The sequence below is a fragment of the Seriola lalandi genome, unplaced genomic scaffold (genome assembly GCF_002814215.2).
Source record: "Seriola lalandi dorsalis isolate HSWRI2012SDOR001 ecotype SW California unplaced genomic scaffold, Sedor1 jcf7180002054581, whole genome shotgun sequence".
NCBI lineage: Eukaryota > Metazoa > Chordata > Actinopteri > Carangiformes > Carangidae > Seriola > Seriola lalandi.
This window is the reverse complement of record NW_019525134.1, coordinates 3,910,351-3,937,121: the sequence shown is the minus strand read 5'-3', so window position 1 is coordinate 3,937,121 and position 26,771 is coordinate 3,910,351. Positions and strand designations below refer to the sequence as shown.

General features: G+C 40.8%; 2 protein-coding genes across 2 annotated transcripts; one reads left to right on the top strand and one right to left on the bottom strand.

Annotated features, from left to right (window-relative positions):
- Positions 1-7,967: 7,967 nt before the first annotated feature.
- On the bottom strand, positions 7,968-10,911 carry ela3l (elastase 3 like). The gene is made up of 8 exons (XM_023418304.2): positions 10,752-10,911; positions 10,409-10,497; positions 10,095-10,192; positions 9,643-9,771; positions 9,159-9,295; positions 8,753-8,898; positions 8,142-8,294; positions 7,968-8,032 (listed from the first exon to the last, which is right to left on the bottom strand). Exons 1-8 carry the CDS (start codon positions 10,789-10,791, stop codon positions 8,015-8,017), a joined length of 810 nt encoding a protein of 269 aa, XP_023274072.1. The 5' UTR covers positions 10,792-10,911; the 3' UTR covers positions 7,968-8,014.
- Positions 10,912-15,209: 4,298 nt separating this feature from the next.
- Positions 15,210-25,551, top strand: bco2l (beta-carotene 15, 15-dioxygenase 2, like). Its single transcript, XM_023418303.2, has 12 exons — positions 15,210-15,242; positions 17,296-17,473; positions 18,223-18,434; positions 18,965-19,080; positions 19,225-19,327; positions 19,452-19,592; positions 20,802-20,962; positions 21,407-21,577; positions 22,112-22,249; positions 22,774-22,956; positions 23,141-23,251; positions 23,592-25,551. Coding segments are annotated over exons 1-12 (1,632 nt in total). The 5' UTR covers positions 15,210-15,241; the 3' UTR covers positions 23,709-25,551.
- The last annotated feature ends 1,220 nt before the right edge of the window (positions 25,552-26,771 follow it).

Genomic DNA, 26,771 nt, shown 5'->3' with positions numbered 1-26,771 from the left:
GGTCATGGTGGAACTGCTCTTATTTATTAGTGGTAGTTAGGGGTAGTTTAATCTATCACAGTTTCCTGTATTTTATAAGATAATCTTATCTTTTTTTATGAAAGTTGAAATCTGTATTGTATCTACAGTAACTAGAGGTGTCACATTAATTCCTCTGAAATGTAGTGAAGTAGAATCATGGCATAAAATGGGAATAGTCAAGTACGAGTACCTAAGAATTGTGCTTAATGTAAGTGCAGCACTTGAATAATAGTACAGAATTTCATTCTGCTTTTGTATTTCCACAAGACACGACAGAGACAAATCATAAGTCAAATCAATGAAACTCTGTATAATTAAGTCGCTGCTTGTCACTCAAAGAAAATAATTGCAGCAGTTAACCCTCTGAAGATCCCTCCCTCCTCCCAATGGTGGATCATGGTTATCAGATAAGGATTATATGGTTGATGTTGACTAACAACAGGATGTGGGTCAGTGTTTAGGTCAATATGTTCCACATTGATTACCTCTGTGCAGGAAGCTGAAGTCAACTGCTATTTTAATTCAATTTCTAATGTTTAAAGAATTTGGAGGGCTGACAATGCTAATACTCAGCAAAGAAACATGGCAACAATGATTGTGGATCACATTAGTTATAAACAAGAGTGAATCATTTCATTTATTTATCAGTGAAAGATAAACTGTCATCAGAAAGCACAGAGCACAGCAATTACCTCAGTGCCATTCAGGTGAGTTCTTCTGACACTTTTTTTTATTGATTGATCATTTAATCCATAAAAATAAAAAAAATATCAAATCACCACTGCAAGTTGCAAAAGTCCCAAGTGATGCTTTCAAAGTTGTTGTTTTGTTTGAAAAAAATAAGTTATTCAATTTATAATGAAATGAAAGAAATAAAAGCAGCAAATCTTCACACAGAAACAGTGTCTGGAATTATTGATGAAATATCAAACTTGTCATCAATTCATTTTATTTTAACAGATAACTCCGCACTTCTGTGGTAGTTTTGTATCCATCATAGTAATTTTCCAAGAAACATCACATAAATGAAACACAACACAAAGTGCTGCAAGGAAAATAAAGTTAACTAATACCTGATATTAGATTTCAACTGATGTTTCTCCAACACAAAAATAAGAAACATTTCCAAAGCCCTTTCACTAATTTCAAACTGTATATGAGACAAAAACATAAATGCAGCTCTTTTCCATTTATTCCACTGATGTGGAGCTGAAGTTCTGATTGGCTCAACATTTTGTCAGTCTGGTGTGTCTCATCTCTCTCCCACCCTTAAAACAATCTTGGTATCTGATAGGTAGTAGCTGAAGTACATTGACTACAACAAATACAATACTCACTTGTTGCTGTGAAACAGTGAGTGTTCTGTCAGTCTGTCATTTCTGGTGAAGGCTGTCTATAAATATCTTATTCAACCTTTAGAGGAGCTCACAAAATGAAAGAGAGGCACACCGGGACACGAGTAACATTGACGCTGTTACTTTTAATCCCGTGGGAGTCGGATCGGTAGAACCAGAGACGTGTGTGTCAAATGGGGAGACTGTCAAGCAGGAGCCGTGAGCTCCCTTTTCTGTAAACAACACATCAAAGCGAGTCTTCCCCTGCACTTTATCATTCCCACCAAATACATGCCCTTTATCTCTGTCTGTCTTTACTCAACACACTTCCTCCAGCAGCATCCCTCTCCTTCCTGACTCTCTCAGGCTTTTGGGTTCTACCTGTTGTCTGCAGCTTGTGAGCTCACAGTGGTACATTTTTTTTCTTCCTTAATGTGTTATTGTGACTCTCAGCCAACCCTGTCACCCCAAACTCTTCTTATCCAACTGACTCTGTCTTTGCTCTTTCTCCTCCACGTCCTTTCAGTTGTTTCATATGAAGGGATGAAAAAGAAAGGAGTAGAGGAGGCGATCATGATCTGCCTGTGTAGAGCAAAGCAAAGAGACTGACAGATGGACAGTCCCAGCGACGCACAGCAGAGATAAGAGGATTGGACCCGCTTGTTGTTGTTGTTGGTCTTGCCACAACTCTTAACGCAGATAGCTCACTCTGAGCTCCACTGACTTGCATAGAGGAGATGGGGCTGGTAGTGGAGACTGGAGAGATGTGAACAGTAAGACAAAAGGAGAAGCTGAGCAAAAATAATGACAAGAGCGGTTGAAGAGGAGGAGAGTCCAGCTGGTCTTCTAACATCCTGCAGCTCAATATTTGGCCTCTTGCAGATCCACAAAGTTAAATTTTGTTTCCACCTCAAGTCCGTGTCAAGTCATGATTAGGGTGCAGCTAGTAGGTACCTCTGTTCCCTCCTCTGCTCTGGCTCTGCTGTGAAAACTGGCACTTTCTCTTGGTGTGAAGGCACCTTGCAAGCCTTGTAGAGGACAACAAAGAGGATGAAGATGAGGACGCCCACCACAGAGTTACAAACGATGGCCACTATGGACCACACAGACAGTCCCATCCTCAGTTCATGCTCCATGGTTGACTGGACAGCTGCCTCCAGACTCGCTATGGTCACATCAAACTTCAGAGGACGGTCTGAGGTCTGCAGCCGGTGCCACCTTGGTCACTTCAATTCCCACCATTTACCCCTGAAAGAAAAGAAAATGTCTCACTTGATCGCAGAAGATCCAGACACATGCTCACATGCCCCGTACATACGCACACTTTGGCATACTTGGCTACAGTTAACCTGCCTGTCACGTGGGCCTGCTGAGTCCACTGGTGAGGTCAGCTCAGTAAAGATTACTTTCCCTCTGACAAGGTAGTCACTAGGCCAAGGTGGCTTTATCCCTGCAGGTGCTATATATGTGGAGGAACCTGCGTACTGTATGTCCAGCACCTGCATGAGTAGGTTGTATTCTCAAGACTTGCTTAAGTGTCAAATACAAAGCCTTACAAGGGCCTCTAATAAAGCTACACAGTGGAGCATTATTATGATATTTCAGCACAAGTGATGTACAAGGAAAGTGTCAGACAGATGCAGAGAAAATTTCATTTTAAGGACTTTGTTAATAATCTGTGGATGATATGAGACTATTACAGGACAAGAAAGTGCCTTTTGGTTTCAGTTGCATGTCGAAGCATCTTTTTTTTATTATTATTCTTGCTTCCTTTATACTGGCAGAGAGCGATGAAGTTATTAAACTGATAAAGAAGGTGCCAGTAAGCACTTTTTCTCACTGATTTATTTTGAATGAGTTTCAGCAGTAATGTGTTTTCAGGAGGAACATGTTGGAATATAGTTGCCATTTTTGTGGCTGATATTAAATGGGTCACGGAGGTGTACCGGTGAGACAGTGAGACAGAATGAGAGAGAGAGAGAGAGAGAGAGAGAGAGAGAGAGAAATCCGTTCAAGCATTAGATAGAGTGTGAATATTTTCCCTCTCAGAATTTAACAGATAGAAACTCCAGCTCATCTCCTCACTTCTATACCTCTCTCCCCTCCCTCTAATGCATTACTAATGAGGCCACATATTTCCTCCTCTCTCCAACTGAGGTATACACTACAACAGACCAACCCTGCTCTTTTCAAAGTTATCCTTCCCTTCATAGGCGTTTTATGACCAAGCCAAATAAAGATGGATAGCTCAGAGTCAGAGTAGGTGGCACTGATGCATTTGATCTGCTCTCCAACTTGTGCAGTCGGTCTCTGTTTGTACCAGATGGGTCCCTCTCAGGATGCTGGTGGCATCACTGTGGGGAAAATAACCCTCACGATCACTAACTGGGATTGCTCTCAATACAACTGCCCTCACAGTCTTGCAGAACATTTCCAAACCATCCTGAGGAACTTTTTCGCAGAATTCAAGTGACATTAAATGTAGCGTATCCAGTTTACAATTTCAATTAGAGCGAAAGCGAGGAATGTGTAAGCTATTAGATGACAGAGAGATGTGATGGGGAAGATTCTGTGTGTGTGTGTGTGTGTGTGTGTGTGTGTGTGTGTGCACGTGTGTGCAAGTGCGTGTGCTAGAGAGAGGAATCAAATGAGTGTATGAGCAATGTATTGGAACAGAGGACTGCTTCCATGCTTATATACATTTCAGACAATCAGTGGTGCATATAACAAGACAACACACCACTGTCACACTGTCTATTCATTATCAACAATTATTATCATCACATTTTCATAACTTATACTTCCCAACGTACATGATTGTGGTTCATGCCTCTTTGACTACAAGAATAATTTGTTCTCATTTGCACTATAAATATATTTCCTCTGAACACTCTGATAACTATGTTTCAATTAGTAACCACACTAGAGAAAACCAAATGTAATCAGAAGTCATTATGTTACATTTGCACATTCAGGGCACCAACATGTTTGTGGGTTCCAGCATTACAAGTAAAGAAAATCCTTTCCTTTTGTGCATTTAAATTTTGTAAAAGGTAATAATACAACACTGTTATTGACAAGTAAAAGATGTTCAGTTAACTGAATCAGGGGTTTAAACGACTCAACGATTGTTTGGCTAGATTGAGCGTTCCAAAGATCAGAACAGCACATGACTGACCATTACACACATGCATGCACTCCCTGAGCTCACAGTCAATACAAAGATAAGTTCATCTGTTACGCAATGACTCTGTGCTCTGTGGTCGTAGCAAGAAATAGTTAAGCTTTAGGCCGTGCAACAGCAAAATGCAGCATGAGAATGTGCTTGAGCTGGCATATGAACATTCATGAATGGTGTCATAGACCCATATAAAGGGCCTTTGTGCACACATGCAAACAATCTAATGTAAATGTATGCAAATATTACATGCACCAGAAAATGCTTTCTTTTAGAGGGGCAGGCATACGGGCACAGAGCTGGGCCTTCAGTGACCACATGGAAAACAGGCAAATACTTGTGCATAATGCATCAACTTGTGGTAGACTATCAGAATCGGTGGCCTCCATCTCATGTGACAGAACTGCCTCCCTTCCTCTTCAGCTCATTTGAAAACACCAGCTGCATGCGTTGCCACAACTTCACCGTGAGTTGGAGAATCAACAGTGTTGACTGCTGACACTTTCTTTTATTACACTTGACTGTTGCAGTTTGTTTTCTCTCAACCTGGGCATAATCAAACATTGAATAATAGGCTATCCTAAACTCTTAAAACTGCCTACCTCACTCCTCCCACTGGTGTCTTGTGTCCATGCCTTTGGAGTTTTGTGTCCTTGCGCCTCAGCTGCAAAAAAATGGGTTGAGATAAATCTTTCAAAATGAACACCGGTCTTAAGTAACTTCACCAAACCGTTTGTGAAGCGGGAACTTTTGCCTCGAAGTAGGTCACCAAACTCTAACCGACCGTTTGGCGATATGTCTGAGCAGCAGCAGCAGCGGCAGCAGCAGCAAACGCTGGCGGGCGGTCAGCTCCGGACTATTAATGAAGTCACGCTGGCGGAGTCCCGGCCGGTTCCCAGTGACTGCTGACAGGCACAGGGCGACAGAGCGGAGATGCTGCTGTCAGTGTGGCTGCTCGTCATCCCCCGATCCTCCCCCCACCCACCTGCCACCCATCCCTTCCTCTCCCTCTCCCAGTGTGTTGCTGCTGAGCCACTTATAATAGGACGCTCTTGGATCATCCCATCTAGGGCTTTTCCTCGCCTCTGTTAGGATGCCAGATCCACAGACCAGTGCAAAAGGTCTCTGCATAAACAGTTAGTACAGAGCACCATAAAAGAGATGTTGCACCATAAAAGAGGTGTTACACCATGCAAACACCGTGCATTTTACTTGATCCTGAAGGAATATTTAGGATTCAGTTAAGCCAACTTCAACTTCAAACAGCTTCTTTTCCCTTGTCCACCCTCGTACCAAACTGACTAAAACCCTGTTATATAAAGGCTAATATACAGTATGTATGCGTTATGTTCGAAAATATGCAAAAATGTGAAAATACATGTAAAATAACCGGTAAATCTTTTTCAGAGTTTCAGAGTTTAATACAACAAAGTGAATCATTTTCAAATTAAATGCAGAAAGACTTCCAAAATATACAACATTAAGAGTATTTTGGTCTTGAAAGTGCAGTGAATTACAAGCACCTTCTTCCCTGCTATTGCACTTAAAGCAAGTTGTGCAAAGCTGAATAGCAGCTGCACAAACTTCAAACTTGTTGCCTCCTCTTTTTCCTCATTGGTATTCACTGCAGCAGCAGGGTGTCCCTGGGGGAGTTTGCTCAGCTCACCCTGTCTCTCTCTCTCTCTTTGTGTGTGAGTGTGATGTGTGGAGTGGGGTGCCCTGACCCACAGAGTTCAGTCACAGACAAAGCTTTCTTTTGAGGCCTCACTCTCACCCTCATCAGTGGCTTGAGACAAAAGTTTTGCAGGGGATCAGATCCACAGAGCACCAGTTTAATCAAAGTGCTGCATACACTGGTTTGCATGTTAGCAATAATTCAAGGGCTGAATTATTTAAATTTACTCTGACTGTAGTGGCTGACTGTAATAACTGCCAGACAACGTAGTAACTCCATAAATGTAATTAAATGCGGCATAAATGAGCTAAAACTGCAATTAAACTTCAAACATCAGGTTGCCACCAGTTAATATAAATGTTTTGTTTTTTAAATCAATAACAGTGATTATAATGTAATGTTGCATTCATCTTATAAGTTATTACATGTGGTCCATATAATGATTACAATACATCATGTTTTATTCTTCTCTAACAGTTTGAATAATGTCACGACATTGCAAGTTAGATCAATAGGTTTGATTATATTTTTTAATCTTGTTATTTGATACAATTTTGATGAATTACTGCACTCAGTATTAAATTATTAAATTTTCATTCATTATTACTTTATGTGTAGATTTATTTCATGGATGCAGTTCAAAGTAGACAGTCGACACTCATGGATCCCTTCACTGTTTGTCACAGTCAGACTGAATTAGTCCGGGAGCAGCACTACACGAGAGCTTAGATGGGATAGTTATCACTGATCACAGGCTGATACTCCTGAGAAAGCTGCTTCAGAAATGCGATTCATCACATCAGAAATGCACTCAGATACAGCCTGAGAGAACCGTCGAGACACAGTGAAACTCCCTGTGTCTCTGCCTCTCCTCCTGCCTGCTCTTAATACACACACACACACACACACACACAATCGTTATTGCTTGCTCTTGCAGGACGTGTCATGTGTGATCACTGCCTCTCATGTCAATAAAGACCCTCGCACACCTCCATTACCCTGTCAAAACGTATCAGTGTGTGTATCTGCGTGTGAGCCTTGCAAATGAGACACAGCGGAGAAAGAGTGAGATAGAAAAGAAGAAGGTCAGAGCCAATTTAATTTCTTTCTTAATTTTTTTCCCCCCTCTACTCTCTCATTCCCATCTCATCACAGGGTGGAAAAAAAAACTGACAGAAGTGTTAATCTCAACTTTGCCATTCTAGCCTTCTTCTGAGTGCTGTTATCATGAGGAAAATAGACTTCCCAGCTGAGTATTATGGTTTTCATAAAGGCCGCCTGTTGAGAGGACACGGAGTTAAACCGGGCTGGTCTTCAAACAGGGATATTAGATTCATATTTTATGTGAAGGAGCTGTTTCATAAGGACACACACACATCATTCACTCTAATCCTCCAGTTTTCAACTTATTTGACAATTTGACATATAAATGGACAGTTTTGTCTGAATCACCTGGTTTGTGTATGTGGGCTATTTGCAGTGAATCACATGTATTTGTTGGTTTCAAAGCAGAAACATTGGTCCTTCTGCACAGTATCCTGTTTTGGAAAGCTGTCAGAACCAATTCCCTATCATGAGTGTATGAGGACACCTGCTGGACATTTGTTGACATCGTTTCTTTTTCTAGCAAACCTCCAAGGACAGGACAGGCCAGAGTCTGTGTCTGTAATGTGGCTAAATAAGGCCCATGATTCATTTACTGTTCATCTGGATGTGAATCTGGTGAGCATTGAAACAAACACATCACTGACAAGACAAATGCAGTTTCAGGGTTTTTTTTTTTATTTTATTGACACTTCGTCTTCTTTAGTTGCTCATCATGACCTGAGAAGAAAAAGATTTAGTCATTATTTGAAAAATCAAACAAGGAAACAGCAACTGGAGATTTTCATTCAAAACAAAGTTTAATTCTGTTTGTTTGTCTTTTTTTTACCTTGTCGATCCAGCCGTTGAAAGCAGAGACACGGGTGAAGACGGTGGGCTTCTTCTCATAGTTGCAGCCAAGGCCAGAGACGAAGCTGGCAATGCCGTGGACCTCCCAGACGCCCTCGGTGTTCTTGCAGTTAAGGGGACCACCGGAGTCACCCTGGACACAGGAAGAGAAGAGGAGGGCTCATGTTTTATTCATTTTGTGGACGTCCTAGAAGACTGGTAAGGTGCAACTGTGAGAATCCCAGTCACAATGTTTGTCCAAGTATAATGGGAACACGAAAAATATTGTTTCTTTGCAGCTAGATAAAAAACTGAATATGATGAGAAAAATTCCCCCTCTGATTCCTGGGGCATGTCTTCATTTCATTCATTCATCACACTAACCGCATTTATATTCACATTTGCTTTGGTTGCATACTGTAACTGAGTACATTATTGCCAAAACAGGTACAAGCTTTACAATGTAAGTTTTAATTCTTTTAAAAAAAAGAAAAGCAAAACAAAAGAAAAGAAAAGAAAAGAAGAAAAAAGAAAAAGCTAAAAATGCAGAATCGAAAATAAATAATTCTCACTCTGCTCACACACGCAAACACACACAGAAAACGAGCTTACGTTGCATCCAGCCACAATTCCATCCCCACCGGCACACACCATGGTGGTCCTGACAGCAATACCCCACCAGTCAGGCTGGGAGCAGGTGGCATGGTCAGCCACAGGCATCAAAGCCTGCTGCAGCTTATCAGCTATGGGGCCTCCGGCTAAAACACACAGGCAAGGTCTATTAACATCATCCACATACACGAGCCGTCTGTCAGATCTGCTGTACAGCTTTTCCCCAAGCATTCACAGTCCACCCCAAATTTTCAATTTAAGAATAATCCCCCCCCCGAAAAACTTTCAGCTAATACCTCATGCATGTGATTTTCATCTAAACTTTGGAGGTTCCCTGGGTAACCCTGATGAAAAAAATACAACAGGCTCACAAACACAGCCAAGCCTTCCACAAACAGTGACTTACTGTACAGCCTGCCCCAGCCGGTGATGTAGCAGGGGTAGAGGTTGGGCAGCACAGAGCCAGCAGCAGGGATACATCCCAACTGCACCTGACTGCTAGGAGTCACGGACTCAGACAGCTTGATCAGGGCGATGTCGTTACTGCAAGAAAGACAGAAAGAGAGAGAGTGAGAGTGCAAGCTGTATTTTTGAATTCTTTCTTTGGTTATCATGCCTCTACATACTAATACATCGGCTTAGTCTTGTATCTCTGACTTTCCACTGGGGAAAAAGTCCAGCTGCTTATTAGAGGGTGAAAAAGGAATTTGAGATGAATGAAGACAGCGAACTTGTGTCAAAGAAATGAGCTGGACCAAAGTGAATAAATACAACTTGAGACTCAGTGCACTTTGTCACCTCGACAAAGAGCAGATGAGATTATGATGGACTATATGTCACAGCAGGAGACTCAGCCTGCTATTTGTACTGTACGGTGGTGCTTGTCTTACCCGAGGGCCACGAAGATGGGGTTCCATTTCTCATGGACAATAATCTTCTCGGGCAGGATCGCCTTGGAGCCAACCTCTTCCTCAACCAGATTGTATTTGCCAACAAACACCCTGTAGGAAAGCTTGGTGCTGTGGGACAGAGCAAAATGTGAGGCCCAGGTTAAACCAGACAGAAGATTTGGTACAGATTTGAACTGGGTAGCGGCCTATATGACCTTGAATGTACTTTTTTTTCAGTGACACTTGAGTTTTAAACATTTGGACTTCATAAACTGTCCAAATACTCATTTTCTACTAAGGTTAAGAAGGATTTAGGGTCCAGAATAAGGCAAGTACTGTGGAGCAGAATAAGTACAGTACAGTCAAAAAGAGATCTGTTTGAGACTTCTAGGTGTGTGTACTAGTGGTTGTGGTGTTGTGTTTGTGTGTTCATGTTCCTCTGCTGCTCATACTTGATGCAGTGAGCAGCAGTCATGACCCAGTTGGCAGCAATCAGAGATCCCCCACAAGTGTGCCTCCACACACCACCCCGCTCATACTGCAGAGAGATCTGGAGACAAAAAAAGAACAACATAAAGGATACAGTAAGAAGCAGGTTGTGGATGTGTACATGGATGGCATAATTTAATGGTTTAATTCAAAAACAAATATTTAAGCACAGAATTTTCAATAGCCACTGGGTATAGCAGCTAATATCCAGATGCAAGGCCCATAAGGTTTGCCAGTAAATATAAAAACATTGACAGATGTGTATGTATTAGCATACCTGCCAGGGCCAGCTGTGGGGCTTGGCATCCACTCCATTGACCACACGTGAAGTCAGGGGCTCAATGGGTGGGGTCCCGCACCCAAGGGCTGGACAAGGAGGAGACAGTCATGAGTGTGATGGGCATGAGAAAGGAGCAGGAGGAGGAGGAGTTGAGCAATGAAGTGCTTTTATTCCCATCAGCAACAAACTGCACCATTTTTCTTTTCAGTTTCAAGAACGGGAGAGAACTGAGTGCTGGCTCCCTGTGTGGTAATATGCAAGCACGCACACTCACTCACACAACTTTGAAAACACGTAGACACAATTACACACAAAATTAGAAAATGCCAGATGTTCTTACCGCTAGCAATGAGCACTGAGGCCAGCACAATGGGGATCATGTTGATTGATGCTTCTGCTGAGGGACAGCAGGACACACACTCTCTTTTAAACTTTCCACCACATGCGAAGCCCGCTCTGAAAGTGGGAACACACACTCCTATTGGTTTGTCGCGGCCTCCGGGGGATGAAGATGGACCAATGGCAGTGAGGGTCAGTACAATTGGATGGCTGACGAAATAACACAGGTGTGTTTAATGGAACATTTCCCATGACCTTCACATAGAGTTACATGTATGTGTGATCCGCTGCCGTGCATCGGATGTGTGTGTGTGTGTGTTCAATAGCTTTCAGATGTATACATGCAGAATATGTGTATGTATGTACACGCAGAAGGCACATTGCAGACCACTTCCACATCATATTCTGCATTTTACTTTCACTGCTCTCCATCACAAAGTATCTTCCCTGAAACCTGGAATTAAATGCTTGCATAACAGCATGGGAAGCCAACATCTGGATTACTGGCACTGACTTGTTTTCTCCAAAAAGTAAAACAAAAATCAAACTAAGAGGCATTACTATGATAAATAACCAGGACAATGAGAAACAGATGGTGTCACTGATGTAGAAAATATTGACAGATACACCACAATCCTTTTGGCATCTTACAACATACATGGTTCTGCAGTGAATTCTGCAGTGCCAGGAAAGTGAGACACACTGAGTGACTCGATGTATGATCAAACTTGTCACACATTTCATATTCAAACATGTGTCTGTGCTGTGTGTTTGTGAAGTCAAATGCACAGCCCCAAACACTGACCAAGTGTATCATGAGGTCATTATAATGACTTGATTGAGTAAAACTTAAGTTATGAGACTTGGAGGACACAGACACAACTCCTGAGGTATGAAAATGTCATCGTGTGCAGGCCTGAGGTGACTCAGCATGCAGACATTGTAAATCTGTCAAAGGCTGCTTGGGTAATATTCAATGATGCAATAAAGGTTAGGTGTTACGGTGGCGCAAACATGTAGAGTCAGTAGAAAAGGTGTTGAGTAATAGCCAGTGTATTAATAGTCAAAGGCATAGTATATATAATGATCGTAAAGATGTTTCTGATGAGAGAACCTGACATCACTTTAAACACAATCAGGTCATTGGGCCAGAATTTTTTTCAGCTGTTGTAAGAGCTTTATATCTGATCTGTGAGCTCTTTAAACAAACACTGTGCTGTAATGCAAAGTATTTCAAAAAATAAAAGGAACATTTTCATCAAACTACGTCAGATCACAGACTGAACTTTTTGTTCATGAATCATTTAATTTCCCAGCTCACCACTAGATGGGACAATTTATCTGTTTAGACACCAAACAGAGTTACATTCTTTTACAAAAAATAAAAATTCAGGGCAATATTTTGCGTCCGTTTGCTGCAAGAAACTATATCCAAACCTTGTCGAGTGAGTCATTTAGGAAATCAATTCTCAATCTAACCGAGCTGCAGAATCTGAAAAGGAGGTCAGCCAAAACTTTGACATTGAAAATGATAGTAAGAGCCCTTCACTCACTGCAGAGAATATGTTGCAACTTATAAGAGCTGGATCAGTTTGTTAAAGCTGCCCAGCTGCAGTTTACAAACTGGATAAAATACTTGATAGGATGAAAAAATACTTGAAAGGCGACTGCAGGAACATAACGGGCTAGACACACTCGAGTTGTGTGAGATTGAATGTGTTTGTCCGAATGTACTTGTGTTTGTGCATGTATTGTTGCCGTGGGTGTGTGAGCTTCTCTACAGTTTTGATATGCAATTAATTGAAAGCTAATCAAAATTACTCTTCAAATCTGTAAAACATTGTTAAGCATATTACAGTCCAGTATCCAGAATAGATGCTTCTCTTTTCCATTTTCTGATTTTCTCTTGTATTCATTAATTTCATATCGGCCAGATGACACAAGATAATGAACTGAGTTACACACGGAACTGATACAACTACATTAAACAAAAAAAGAGATGAAAATAGATGAAGTAAATAATCTCAGTTAATGCAGTTTTTTGTTGCAAAACATATCAACCTGACCTGACCATCCATATCAAGTTCAAAACCTCTGATCTCCACAATCTGCTCCTTACCACTGAAATACATTTATATGCAGTCAGATACAGTCTGTCAGGTTGTGAGATGAGGCTCACTAGCTTCATTGCTGAGCAATGACTGAACCCCCCCAGGGGTTTGTAACAGGTACACTCCAGCCTGTTTTCCCTATCAGAGCAGCCGCTGAACTCTGAATGACACTCCATGTGAGCTTTATGGCTGGTCTCTATCACTTTGGTGCAGTAAACGCTGTACTGGCCACTGCCACTCCTCATGTGGAGCAAAGGCGAGCGATTTTACAATAATGCATAAATATTGTTGTGACAAGTCGGTGCTGTTGGCTGTGGTCAGCTGTTTGGTTTTTAACCCATTTCCCTTGCATACCTCTTTGTACCCGGCATTACCACCACTGGTATGTGTTAGCACAGTGGGCTGGATCATTTGATTTGTTGCAACAGACTAATGTTTAGCCCATTTTGAGCCCACTAACGTCCATATTGTTAAGCATTTTTGCCTTTAAAAAATATACAGCTGTATTTTTCAGTGGCTGCCTTATTTGCCACAGGCAGTGTGTTTTGAGCCGCAGGGCTGAAGTAAATCCAAACATCGGCTGTCTGCTGCTGATTTGCTTTCATCATTATCCTTCCTACTGATGTTAACAGAAGGCTTTCCCTGCCTTCGCATTTCGATTGTCAGTGCATATGTTTATTTCATTTGGATGCCTTTGTTTATTGCGGTTTTAATTCGCCGCTTCTCATCATTTTGGGTTTGTCATCCCTTCGAAACTCCCAGGTTGGGAACTACTGATTTAATTAAATCTCATAAGCACATCATGACCCAACTGGTCTTCCTACAGGTCTTGTATGTACTTGCCAGGTTTCCATTCTTCCATTCTTTCATGTTGAGTGGGAAAGAGTGACAGGGGAGTAGTGGGACTAGGTGCAGCCTGTCTCACAACGTAGTGCCTAAAAGACTGTTTATTGTTTGAACATGTTATTTGTCTGATTTGGACTTTGTGCCTGGTATGCTCATGTGCCTGTAATTTACACTCACTCAGAGTTCCTGTTTTCACTGGAAAACATCCTCTCTGTGTTTCTATGACAAATAAATGAACATGAATTCAATTTGTCAACCACAAAAAACAACAACAACAAAAAATATATATCTTAGTGTTTATTTCTATGTTTTGCCTCAACCTTACTCTAATACCTCAACCAGACTTAACATTATAAAACTCTTCATAGATATTGGAGACTGACATCTCATTTTTCATCTACCCTTTATACTGTCTTGTTCACAATTGTAATTTTTATTACTTTTTTATATAAAAAACTGTTGTTACTTTAGTTTTTATTATTCTGTCTTTTTCTGCATATGGGTGTTCTTCCATTGAGTATTGTTCTTCTGCACTGAGACCTGTCTCATACTTATTCACAAATCTCTGCAGAGTTATTCATAGTAATTTGGTTTAGGAACCACCTCAGCCATTTCAGACTTACGGGGCCTGTTTTTCTCATATGCAGAGTTACTGAGGGACTTGGGCAGCATACAGTGACATAGAACTTGAAAGCAATGCTTATCAGAATTGGACACATTGACAGAATATTGCACAGCCAATTAAGTCTTAAGTGGTCTTTGAAAAAAAAAAGTCTTCATTACCTTTGTTTATTTATTTATTTTTTTTAACAGCAGTTAAGTCTATTGCAAACTATCTTTTGATCACTCAACCTAAATGATGAATTTTCAGGCTCCACAGGGCCTAAGATATCGCAACAGTTTGTTTTAACATTTACAGTAATTACAGACAGTTTATGTAATTTGATTCAGCACAAATGTGTAGGAAGAATGATTGCAGTGTAACACACACACTGCAGAACATTGACAATGTGTGGTGAGATTAGATAAAATCAGCAAATGCAGACTATATGGACTAAATTCTAGGCTAAATATAATCTAAAGGTCATTTGAAGAAGCGTTATTGTACACATATAACAACAGCAACAAAGACTAGCACAACTATAACCACTGATAACACAATACAAACATGATATAATACTTTGTGCCTGTACTATATGGCATTGATTTGGAACAGGGGTTTCTGTGTATTTCTTCTACAGGAAAAATGTACCAAGTGTATTTTTCTGTTTCCTAACATCAAGAAATGTTCACTATGCCACTCAATGCAAACAGTGACCTGCATCATGAAGCAATGGCCACTGTCTTTCTTGTCACTTTTTTTTTTATTGGTTTAATGATACAGTCAACACTGTACCTGTCTGGTGCCTGAGATCACTCAATTTGGCAAGGGTCCAAGTGTTCAAAGGTTTTCCTCAGGGCTTGTATAAATCCTCTGCATACGTCTTATCAAACCTGCAGAACGTCCAAGACCACAGAGCCCCAGACACACAGCAGTGAGTAGACACCACTTTCAGATGTTTTTTTTTTTTTTTTTTTTAATTATTATTATTGATTTTGTCTTTATGTCTACCTAAATCAACATTTCACTTATAACTAAAACATCAAAGTGTAATGTAGCATTGATGCATCTTGGTGAAGCTTTTTTTTTTTTTAAAAAAAAAGAACTATTCAATAGCATCTAAATCCCCTCTTAAGAGTTCACACACTTGTACACACAGATGTGCATTTAGATAGTGTGGTCTCTCTAGCTTTTGTTTAGTCATAATGGTATTTTGTTGCATTTCAAAATCTGAGCTGCAGTTACAATAAGACATGTTGACATTTTCTATTGTTCCTGCTCCAAGGTCTCCTGTTGAATCAGAGCTAGTGAAAGAATATTCACAATGTCTCATTAACAGCTTGTAGTCATTCTCAGCTCTTAACTAAAAGAAGAAAACTGTCTGACAGGTCCCTACAGAGTAAAAATGAAAAGAACAGAAATTAAAAAGATGTGCAGGAATATAACAGCTAATTTTAAAAAAAAAAAAGTAATTTACTTGTACACTGACATACTGTTAGTGCCATGAGGAAAACAAGTCGTTAAAGCAATAGCTGTTAAAAATAAACTACTGTTGCAATTGTTATTATCCAAAAATGAAAGATAAAAAAAGCAATACCTGAAGCTATTATCCACAACAGTTCTGGGCTCGTCAGTGTCGCTGTTTTGTTTTCAAGAGACTCGATTTTGAATGCGGCAGAAGGAAACTACATGAAATGCCCCCCTAAAAATGACAGCACACAGTCAGGCATCATTTGCAATGCTGCAGTAATCACAATCAAAACTCACAAAGTCAACATTGTAAGAGACTGTTAAAGCCTACAGCGGTTATCTCCCTATTGCACATTCCCATTTTTATTGTCTGTTGTACTGGTGTCATGGGAATGAACAAAATTCTGGCACTGCTGATTGGTTCCAATAGCAATTCACATAGTCAGAAAAACTCTGATATTGTAGCCGAAACTCAGCATGGGGCTCCGTATTGAACTGCAATGATTTGCTTTTGCTAATCACGCAACTCTCATATATATTTTACAATCTCCATTATGCGTGCAATGTGAGGTAATGAAAGGGAACTGGTTATTGGATAACAGATAAGACAGCAGACATTGCAGGTGTCATTCGCAGTGCACAACCCCCCGAGAGCCATGAGTTCGCACGAGCAGGACCTGATACATTACATAATGTCTCCTCCAACAGAACAGATGCTCTTTATCTCACAAAACCATCTTTAAATCACTTGTAGTGTTCGATTGTTTAATTTGAGCGTTGAAACCTTAAAACACAGGCACAGAGGTGTGAAGGACCATAGAGGGATACATAGAAGGTGTGAAAGTGTGATTTACTGTTTGTTTACAACACAGCGATCAAAAAATTTGGCTGATTCAACTGATTTATAAAAGATGGGCCATGGCTGAGATGATAGAGCAGGCTGGCTGCAGATCCCTGGCTTTCCCAAATTCAGGTTGCATCAGGAACCAATGGCAAATCAAATGGCTCAGCTGTGGCAACTCCTCATGGGAGCAGCCAGAAGACAACAACATTCATTTACAAAGATAAAGCTGCTAAAGACCTGGGCAGCCTGTACTGGTGGTTATAATCTTATTATTTAATTAGTCACAACAATGATGAAGTATTCTGTATTAACATGTGGTTTCTGTAGAATCTTACGCAACCTCCTAATTCATGCTCGTACCTAGTTCCAGGGCTATAAATGGCTCAGACACCTAGTATCATACCTGTGTGTGTGTGTGTGTGTGTGTGTGTGTGTGTGTGTGTGTGTGTGTGTGTATTTGTGTGTGTGTCAGAGAAAGAGAAATGGTGGGATAGGTGTGGTTGTGGGCCAAGAGATGTGCTGCTGCTTAAAAATCACTTGCTGTCATGACTTTCTCTCTGCTTTATCGTCATAGATTTTACAGTATTCTTTAATCAAAATTCAGCTTTCAGTGACACTCCTCTCCTCTCCTCTCCTCTCCTCTCCTCTCCTCTCCTCTCCTCTCCTCTCTCAGTGTCCAGCAGGCAGCGATGTCCACAGGCCAATGGGCTGGAGAGATTGGCACCCCTGGTGCATTCTGTGGAAGAAACCCCCGATCCAATCCCGACCACCATCAAGGGAACTATTCCAACGTGGATCAATGGGAGCTTCTTGAGAAATGGTCCTGGGAAGTTTGAATTTGGGAAAGACAGGTATTTGAGGAACACTAGGAATAAAAAAATCCTACAGTGCTCACTGAGCACTGAGCTTTATTGGCATGATAGTTTACAGAAAGGTACAACGTTGACACATTACATTAGGACTGAAACTTACATTCAATTCCTAACTGAATTCACAAGGCAACAACTAAAGCAGTCGTGATGGTAAACTTTTCTATAAAGTTGTATAAACCTGTATGGTCAAACAGTACAGACTGAACAAATGTCAATAATAACAGTAATTATATGTAGTGAGAAATTACACTTGAACATTTATAGTACATCATCACCACTGGGAACTGCAGAATAACAGAGGAAACAGCATGAGTCAGCAGACTAAATGCCACCAGCATACAACAGCTTTGAGGTAGCCTGTGATCTGTATCTTTGCCTTTAAATGTACAGTAACAGGATTGTTCAGGATTTACAGTCGGGAGAAATTCAACGAATTATCTGAAGAGGCAACATACATAGTCAAGCCACATAGTTTAAGCTGTCACTTACTGAACCACACAAGGGGATGCTTTCCTTCATCCATGAAAAATGTAATTTTTTCTGTCTTCATGATTATGGTGAAATTAGGATTTTCCCTCCCAGTGTTTAACAAAGGATTGATTCACCATTCACCATTCACCATTTTTCAGTGTCTCCACTGTGCCACTGTGCTCACATCACTCTCCCTACTTTGTCTTACACAAATACCCTGGCGGGAAATGAATTGCCCTTTTTTTCCCCCCTCTCAGATACACTCACTGGTTTGACGGCATGGCCATGATGCACCGGTTCCACATCTGTGAGGGCAATGTCACATACAGCAGCCGCTTCCTACGAAGTGACTCATATGTCCAGAACTCAGAGAAGAACCGCATTGTGGTGTCAGAGTTTGGGACATTAGCAATGCCTGATCCCTGCAAGAACATCTTTGCACGTTTCTTTTCACGCTTTCAGATTCCTAGTATGTATGTCTTCTTTACATATTGCATATTCCCATGTTTAATTCACAGCATAATGTACCACCAGCACTGCCAGATGTTCAGTTCATTTGTGGATTTACGTAGGTAACAAAGCGGCTATGCCAGATTCCCAGAGGCAAAGTGAAAATCAAACATATAGTCACAGAAAAAAAAACATATCTTTATATATGGATATAGATGTTTTTTACTTGCCTTTTACTGTATGTGCTATACTGTGTATTGCTTTTGCAGCTTAATGCAAGCTGATGTTTCATTATATTGTGTTTTTAGTTATTGAGGGAAAAGGAACAATATATTTGTGCATGTGTGTGTGTGTGTGTGTGTGTTTGTGTGCGCGCGCGTGTGCTTAGCTGCGAGGGAAAGATCAATCTGAGGGTTGACATAAAGCTTCTGAAAAATTAAAGAGGAAGAAATTGATTTAAAAAGTAGACTTCAGTAATAGCAGTGAGAATCACGGGCTTTGCCAAAGTGCTGTATTTCACATGTTCCGGACATCTGTATGTGTGAACAGAGGCCACAGATAACGCCAGTGTGAACTTTGTCAAGTACAAGGGAGACTATTATGTCAGCACAGAAACCAACTACATGAGACGGGTAGATCCACAGAGTCTGGAGACAAAGGAGAAGGTGAGTCATTGCATGAAATATAAAAGTGTCCATTGAAAGTTCATGCTGAGTCAGAGGGTAAAGATGAGGATCATGGGTAACTGTTGATGATGATGATGATGATGATGATGGGGACAACAAAGCTAATGATTCTGTCCATTTAAGGTGGACTGGAGTCAATACATTGCTGTTAACTCAGCTACAGCCCACCCACACTATGACCGAGAGGGGGCCACGTACAACATGGGCAACTCCTATGGCAAAGGCGGTGAGCGTCTTTGCTCCTCACCTGTCTACATACTTAACTAACTGAACTATATTTATGTAAATATCCTTATGTTATCCGTCCTAACACATGCTGTACAACATGATTTGTTTTTGGGCCTCCTCAGGTTTCTTTTACAACATCATCCGTGTACCTCCTCCAGAGGACAAGGCAGCGACGGAGGACTCAGCAGACCTTACTGGAGCCAAAGTGATCTGCTCCATCCGTGCAGCTGAACCCAGGAAACCTTCCTATTATCACAGCTTTGGTGAGATACATACTCCAGCATAACAAACAGGCTGCGCCCTCTTTAAGTTGTCTGCATGCTGGATGTATACTGAAGTGGAATTAATGATTTCTATGAGATTTTGTTTTCTGCCTGCACTGACAGGATGAGTCTACTTCAGTGAAAGAGAGCATCACAGTTTTTTTTCGTGCTCTTATTAATTACTAATTTGAATTCTTGTCTTGTCCTGCTTCTTTTTGTCAATCACAGTTCCTTTGTCTTTCTGTTCAGCTCTCACTATCTTTCTCTGTCTATAACTCTGCCTCTGACTCATACACAGAAGTGCACACTTTCTCTTCTACTCTGCATCTCTTGTAAATAAAAAAAAGGAAAAGTAAAGGAAAAGTAAATTAAAGAAATAATAATAATGATAAATCTGTTTAAAAGACACACAGTAAACTTTTACTGTAGTTTCTTTTATGGCTTGAGTCTGAAAGCACCGTTATCAAAACATGTAATAGGGTTTTGTTTTGTTTTTTTACTTGTATATGTCTATAATTCAGTCACTGATCATTTATAGCAAATGTAGCAGGTTATATAGTTGAATTTGGCTGAAAAAGCTCTGCTCTTTGAGGGAGAATTCCTGCAGGAACATGAAGTCTGCTGGGAGAACTAATCCCCCTTAATAAACAAATACATGAATATTAGATTGTAGTATAGTCAGTGTGGAGGTTGGGCGGATGGGGGGAGCTGCGACAGCATTGGCGTAAGCAGCAGTATCAGCAGAGTAAATCAGAGGGTCGGGTTGGGGTCTTGTTATAATGGTCCCGCAGTACACCTGCACAAATATGTTTGGGCGTTACTAGTCAAGCAAGCAAGACTTCACCACCTTACGTAATCTAACGCAATGTTGCTCCATTTGTTTTTCGTACTGCACCAATTCCTTGATTACATCTCAAATAATATTTCCAGCAGACCACCCTTGCTCTGCCAGACTGTCTGGCACCAAGAAATCTCACAAGTGACGCAGTGTTGTACAGTTATACAAGGTGCCACATTATAACTAGAATACTGTATCAGCGTTGCACTGATGAGTTATGCACTTGTCAGATTCCGATGTCTTATGCCACCATGACACAGCAGGTCTACAGAGCTTGAGAATATGATTGGTGATATATGATCAAATCTGAAGGAAACTGTGCGTGTATTTTAATGCATGCGTCTTCTCCTGCGTGTGCCCTCCTTCTCCAGTCATGTCGGAGAACTACATCGTGTTCATTGAGCAGCCGATCAAGCTGGACCTGCTGAAGTTCATGCTGTACAGAATCCAGGGAAAGAGCTTTCATAAGGTCATGACCTGGGAGCCTCAGTATCAAACCAACTTCCACCTTGTCAACAGGCACACTGGCAAGGTGGGTTGAATTTAGTTCACTGCACAGCCATACATTTGCTTCATGCAAGACAGTGCAAAGTAGGAAATTACACATTCAGCTGCTGAAGAGTCTGAACGAAAAAAAAAAAGGAAAGCTGCAAGCTAATCTCTTCACGCATGATGAAGTTTTTTCCTTATTTGTTTTGATGAAGTCACACTCTAATGGTGTAGCTTTTTTTCTCATACATTGTTACTCTCAATTTTCTCATCTCATTACACAGCATTCCCATTAAGCATACAATAACAAACTTTCAAAATGTGAAGGTACAACACAATAACAGCCGTGCCAAAGAGGGAGCTTGTCTTCAAATGTTAACAACACACCAGCTCCTTCTTGTTTGTCCAAAAGCCTTTATAACCCTTATTATTTTGGTAATATGTTATGATTCTGAGTCCTGATTGGTTGATGTTTCTGGCCCAACAGGAGAGTGAAGTGAAATACCAGGCAGCACCAATGTTCACACTGCATCAGATTAATGCTTATGAGGACAACGGGTTCTTGGTTATGGACATGTGCTGTGGGGACGATGGTGAGGTCATCGGCGACTTCACGCTGGAGAACCTCCGAAGAGACTCGGGAGAAGAGATGGACAAGGTGAATGCATTCCCTTTTACACACACACACACACACACACACACACACACACACACACACACACAGACACACTGATCCATCCATCCAGTTGTTACTTACTTTAAACAATCTCCACAAAACACAAAAAAAAACTGAAAGCTAAAATCTAAAATCTGAAGCAGCAAGGATCTGGAGAATTTTTTTGTGGTTCAGTGTGAAGGAGCCAAGGTCATCTCCCTCTCACTCTCTCTTTATATGTTTTTTTCAACAAAGTCTGTCTCCTAGGCAGAGATGGTCCAATTGCATCTGATAGCCTCTTATTTTTTCATTTACTCTTTCTTTCTCATGAATTGGTAAGTTCCTGATGCAGTGTATAACTTTAATCAAACCGTGCTTACTGTACTTAAAATATAAAAAATACCTCCAAATAATATCACCACAATTTTAAAAACACAATTTTGGGTCAGTATCTCATAGTTCCTGAGGCTGCATCGCACCTTTCAGCAAAGAAGCCACACTAACAAATGTTCATGTCGGTCTGATTTCTTTTGGCAGTTTTACAACTCGTTGTGCAGAAACCTTCCAAGGAGATACGTCCTACCCCTGACTGTGGATGAGCAAACTCCTTTGGACCAAAACCTTGTCACTCTGAATAACTCTAAAGCCACAGCCAAGAAGACAAAACCAGGAGAGGTGGGAGTGCATGACGGTCATTGTATATATAAAGGATTATGTTTAGCTGCACATCGCACTGTACATTGATCCTTTTTTAACTGAAAGCAAGTAAAGAATGAGACCTGTAATGATGAATACAGCCCACACACTCACACACACTTGCTTGTGTCCAGCATGATCTGATGCTGAATATACTTCCTGCGAGATAGTAATTTCGTGGCTTTCAGCAGATAAAAATGTCAAAAAGAGAAAAATATGGGTTTGTAACTGCAATTGGGGGTACATATATTTTTAAAGGAAAATTAAAAGACATTGATTTATTCTAATTAAAGCTTGAAATGAATGGCCAGAATTTTGTGCAGGTATCCATTTACCTGTTTTAGAGAATAATGCGATATTGATTTTCGCCCTCACAGCATTAATAGTTCACAGTAAATCAGGTCTGTTGGTGTGAATTAACTGCCCACATTTTTTTTTGTGGCTAAAATCTAAACGTGGCACAGATCTGTGAAAAATCCTCACTTTCTCTTGTGACCCCACAGGTTTACATGACCCATGAGGAGCTTCATGATGACGAGCTGCTGCAGTACGGCGGCCTTGAATTCCCTCAGATCAACTATGACCGCTACAACGGCAGACCTTACCGCTACTTCTACTCCTGTGGCTTTGGACATGTCTTCAGCGACTCCCTGCTCAAGATGGATGTCCACACCAAGGAGCTTAAGGTTCTCTATCAATCAAAGACTACTTAGAGAGACCCCATTGTTAACTGGGCCACGTATTATCACATCAAAGTGATTTCTACTGCTGTTTCGCTATCATTGAGTGGGAGCAGTAGGTTGGGAGTTGGTTTTATAACATGAAACAGCTCGGAGTGAAGGGGATGTTTATGTAATCTTCCCTGTCTAGGTGTGGCGTTATCCGGGCTTGTACCCGTCTGAGCCTGTCTTTGTTGCTTCGCCCAAAGCTACTGAGGAAGATGATGGAGTGGTTCTGTCAGTCATCATCACACCCAGAGAAGTAAGTCAACAAATGCAAAAAAGAAAACAAACAAAACCAATCTACAAGAGAAGCAGCACACAATATTAACTTCGTGACAACCTTACTTTAACTGATACTGACATTATGTTGTATCTGTTTACTTTGATACTTTATAAGGAAAAGGACACTTAACCACACACAGTCATAAAGCTTACAAAGCAGACTTTGTATATGTTTTCTGTGCGCCCTGACCACACATACTGTATATGCAAGTAGAAGACAAATGGTTTAGTGCTTTCACTATCATTACTGCGAGAAGGGTGTTCTGTGACCTTTTTCTTTACATATCATATTTAATCTCCTCTGTTTCTGTTTCCAGGAGAAAAGTACTTTCCTACTCGTTCTGGACGCCAAGACCTTCACTGAACTGGGCAGAGCTGAGGTCCCCGTCAATATTCCGTACGGGACCCACGGCGTGTTTAACGAGATGGGTTAGATGTGCCGCTGTTTGCATTTCTGTGGCAATTTGCGGAAATTCACCCAGCAACCGACCACTTTATTCACAGAATATAATATCTCTGTTGACGTCACTGCCTATAAAACCCCTGAACTGTAAAAGAAAAAAGAAAAGAAATAAGAGCTGGGGAAAAAGCAGACTCATGCTATTTATTTGTGCCTCCTTAATAGGAATAGGTATATGTCCTCAGTGTGTGCTGCCATTACAGTCAGAAAGATGGCAATCTTTTGGAGACAAACAAGACAGACAGTCCAGCACGGCGTCAGCGCACTGATAAAGTTTGTCCTCTATGTGTTCTTATGTGCTCTTGTAAGATTTTGAAGGACCTTTGGACAATGGCCAGATTACCATGCAGATGGTGCTTACTTGGAAGGACCAATACTTTATGTGGGAAACATTTAGAAACGAATACATGAAAGTCAATACACACATTAAAATAAAAAAGCATTTCTCTTTTTTTCTGTTTAAACCCAAAGTGTTTTTGCATCATCACACCACTGGAAACGCTATACTCCCAGTGAGGACAGAACAGCACTTAGGATACATAAAAATGCATCAGAGGAAATTCAATTTCTGTCAAAGTAATGTGATAGAAATGGACAACGTCTGAAATGCCTGGAAAACAAATGGATCTAACTGGTCGATAGCCACCGGAGAGTCTAGCAGAGGTCACATCAGACATGTGGTGCTTTTTATACGCTCACAACAACCCAAAACAAAGTTGACATACACATAAACACTGACATGTAGGACCTTGTGTGTGAACAAGAGCAGCTTCTTGTTTCATTGTATTAGACTGTGAGCTAACCAGAACAATGTAGAATATAACACACAGGCCCTACCCAGAATGTGAAGTAGCCCACAGCTGCACTTGTCACTCCAGCGGCTCTGCAATTGACTTTACTGATGCTTATTTCATTGGCTATTTTCCCTCTCACATTGATCCGAATGGACTGATTTGAAGTGACTCCGGGCTCTGCACCTGATACAGGCACTATGGCTGTGTGAAAGCTGAGACGTTTCAAATATATTATGACCCATATATTTTTTGCCCTTTTTAATGTTTCAAAATTGACTTTTAGTCAAGAGTCAGAGTGGGGGAAGTTTTACAGATATTTTGCAACACCAAGTCCCAACCTTCAATAATTTATGTCTGCACAGTACACACAAGCAGAGGTTTTATCTTTAGCTTCTTGTATTACTCTGAACTGAATAAAACAGGAAGGAATGGAGCTATAGTGTCCTGATTAAATTAATTTAATACTGGGAATTAACAACACTTATGTTTTTGTCATGTTCTCCGCTCAACTCGGGTTGTGTCTCCTAATAAGCATGCTGCACAGGTTTCCCAAGATACACATTAATTAGCCCATAATTCCTAATCTAATCAGTCATGCTTAACCTCAGTGTGTGCTTGTATATGTGCCTGTGTGTGTGTGTGTGCGCGCATACTGTATGCTCATGTTCATTAGTACTCTCTCCAACGTTCATGACCGGCAGAGAAAGATACAGTGACCTTTGCCCTCGGATAAATCTCAAGCACATTTTTTTGTTGGCAAAGCTGTGAGGTGAAGCAAACCCTTATCAGTGTTGCCCAACACCCATTTTAATTTAAAGTATTAATGGATAAGACATTAAGAATAAGGATCAATGGTTCATTCAAGGTGTTAGTCTAGATAGTTAACACTATGGCTAAAAGTATTGGATTCACGTGGGTTGAGTTTAAATGGCCAAACATTCTAACTCCAGGCATTGTGGAAACACACTCACTTATGCAGCCATCTGTACACGCTGTAACAGAAATAAACTAGCGTACACAACATTTGTATGCAAGTTAGTCTGTCCTGCTTTCAAGGTGACAGTTTCAGACTGTCTAAGCTCTTATTTGACCCATGAGAGTAAGCATGAGCTCACTCTCAAAGCCCCCTGCTGTCTCACTAAGCACAAGTTATTGCACAGTCTTAACTTTGACTGTTATCTGTGTCATTATTTCATATCCCATGAATTCATAATAATAATAATCATAATCATAATCATATATATTCACCATATTACACACACTTCTGATTTTCCTGCAATAGTGAGAACACTGTCTTCTAACCAGATTGTCGTTCCCTATCTTCATGGTCTTGAGCCATCTTGTGGGAGTGCGGTTATCTGACATACAGCTGATGTGCACGTGTCTGAAAACACTTTCTCGCACGTAACTGTTACGAGTGTATGAGAATGAGCCATGCTTGAGTGTGTGTATGTGTATGTGTGTGTGTGTGTGTGTTGCTAATGTACATGCAAAAAAACTGCCGATGCTCTATGAAGTCAGAATGCAGCAATTAAAGACCCATGGAGGAGGGTGAATCATACAATGTCAACAGGAATAAACTTCCTCCATGGACCTGACAGCCTGGCTCGAGACAAAAAAAAAAAAAGTCTGAGGAGAAGATTCATCCATATTGCACTATTATGGATGGAAATAATGTGATGCCTATAAAAGAATTCAAAATGTAAATTTAGCTGTTTTATTCACTGTTGCAGCTAGTGTTTCTCTCTTGATTTGGTGCCTTTTGGTACTTCCTCTTCCTGAGCCTCCTTCTCAGGCAATTGTAAACTTTATGTAAAGTTTATGCAACTGCTCCTCAGTAAGAAATTACTTGAATAACCTGACGCCTTCTTTGTTATCTCCTAGAATAAAAGAGGGAAATTGGTATTGAAAACAGTTGCTTGAAATGCAAAAGGTTCCAATTCTGTGTTGAAATGTACTAGCATTTGAAAACAATTTAAACCCCAGGATGCATCAGTCACTGCCGTACTAATGCAGGACAGATACATTCATGATGGTGGATGATGCTTTACAGTGTCCTAATAATAAAAGAGACTTCAAACTCTGGGGGAAGACGAACACAAGCCCGGGCCAATATAGGCAGAATGAGGCTGATTTTGCCATTATAACGGCAAGCTCTTTTCCCTCTTGGATGGAAGCCTGGGCTGACAGTCAAACATCATTATGAGCCAGTGGCCTTGCAGTTTGTCACTGTCAGAGCCTCT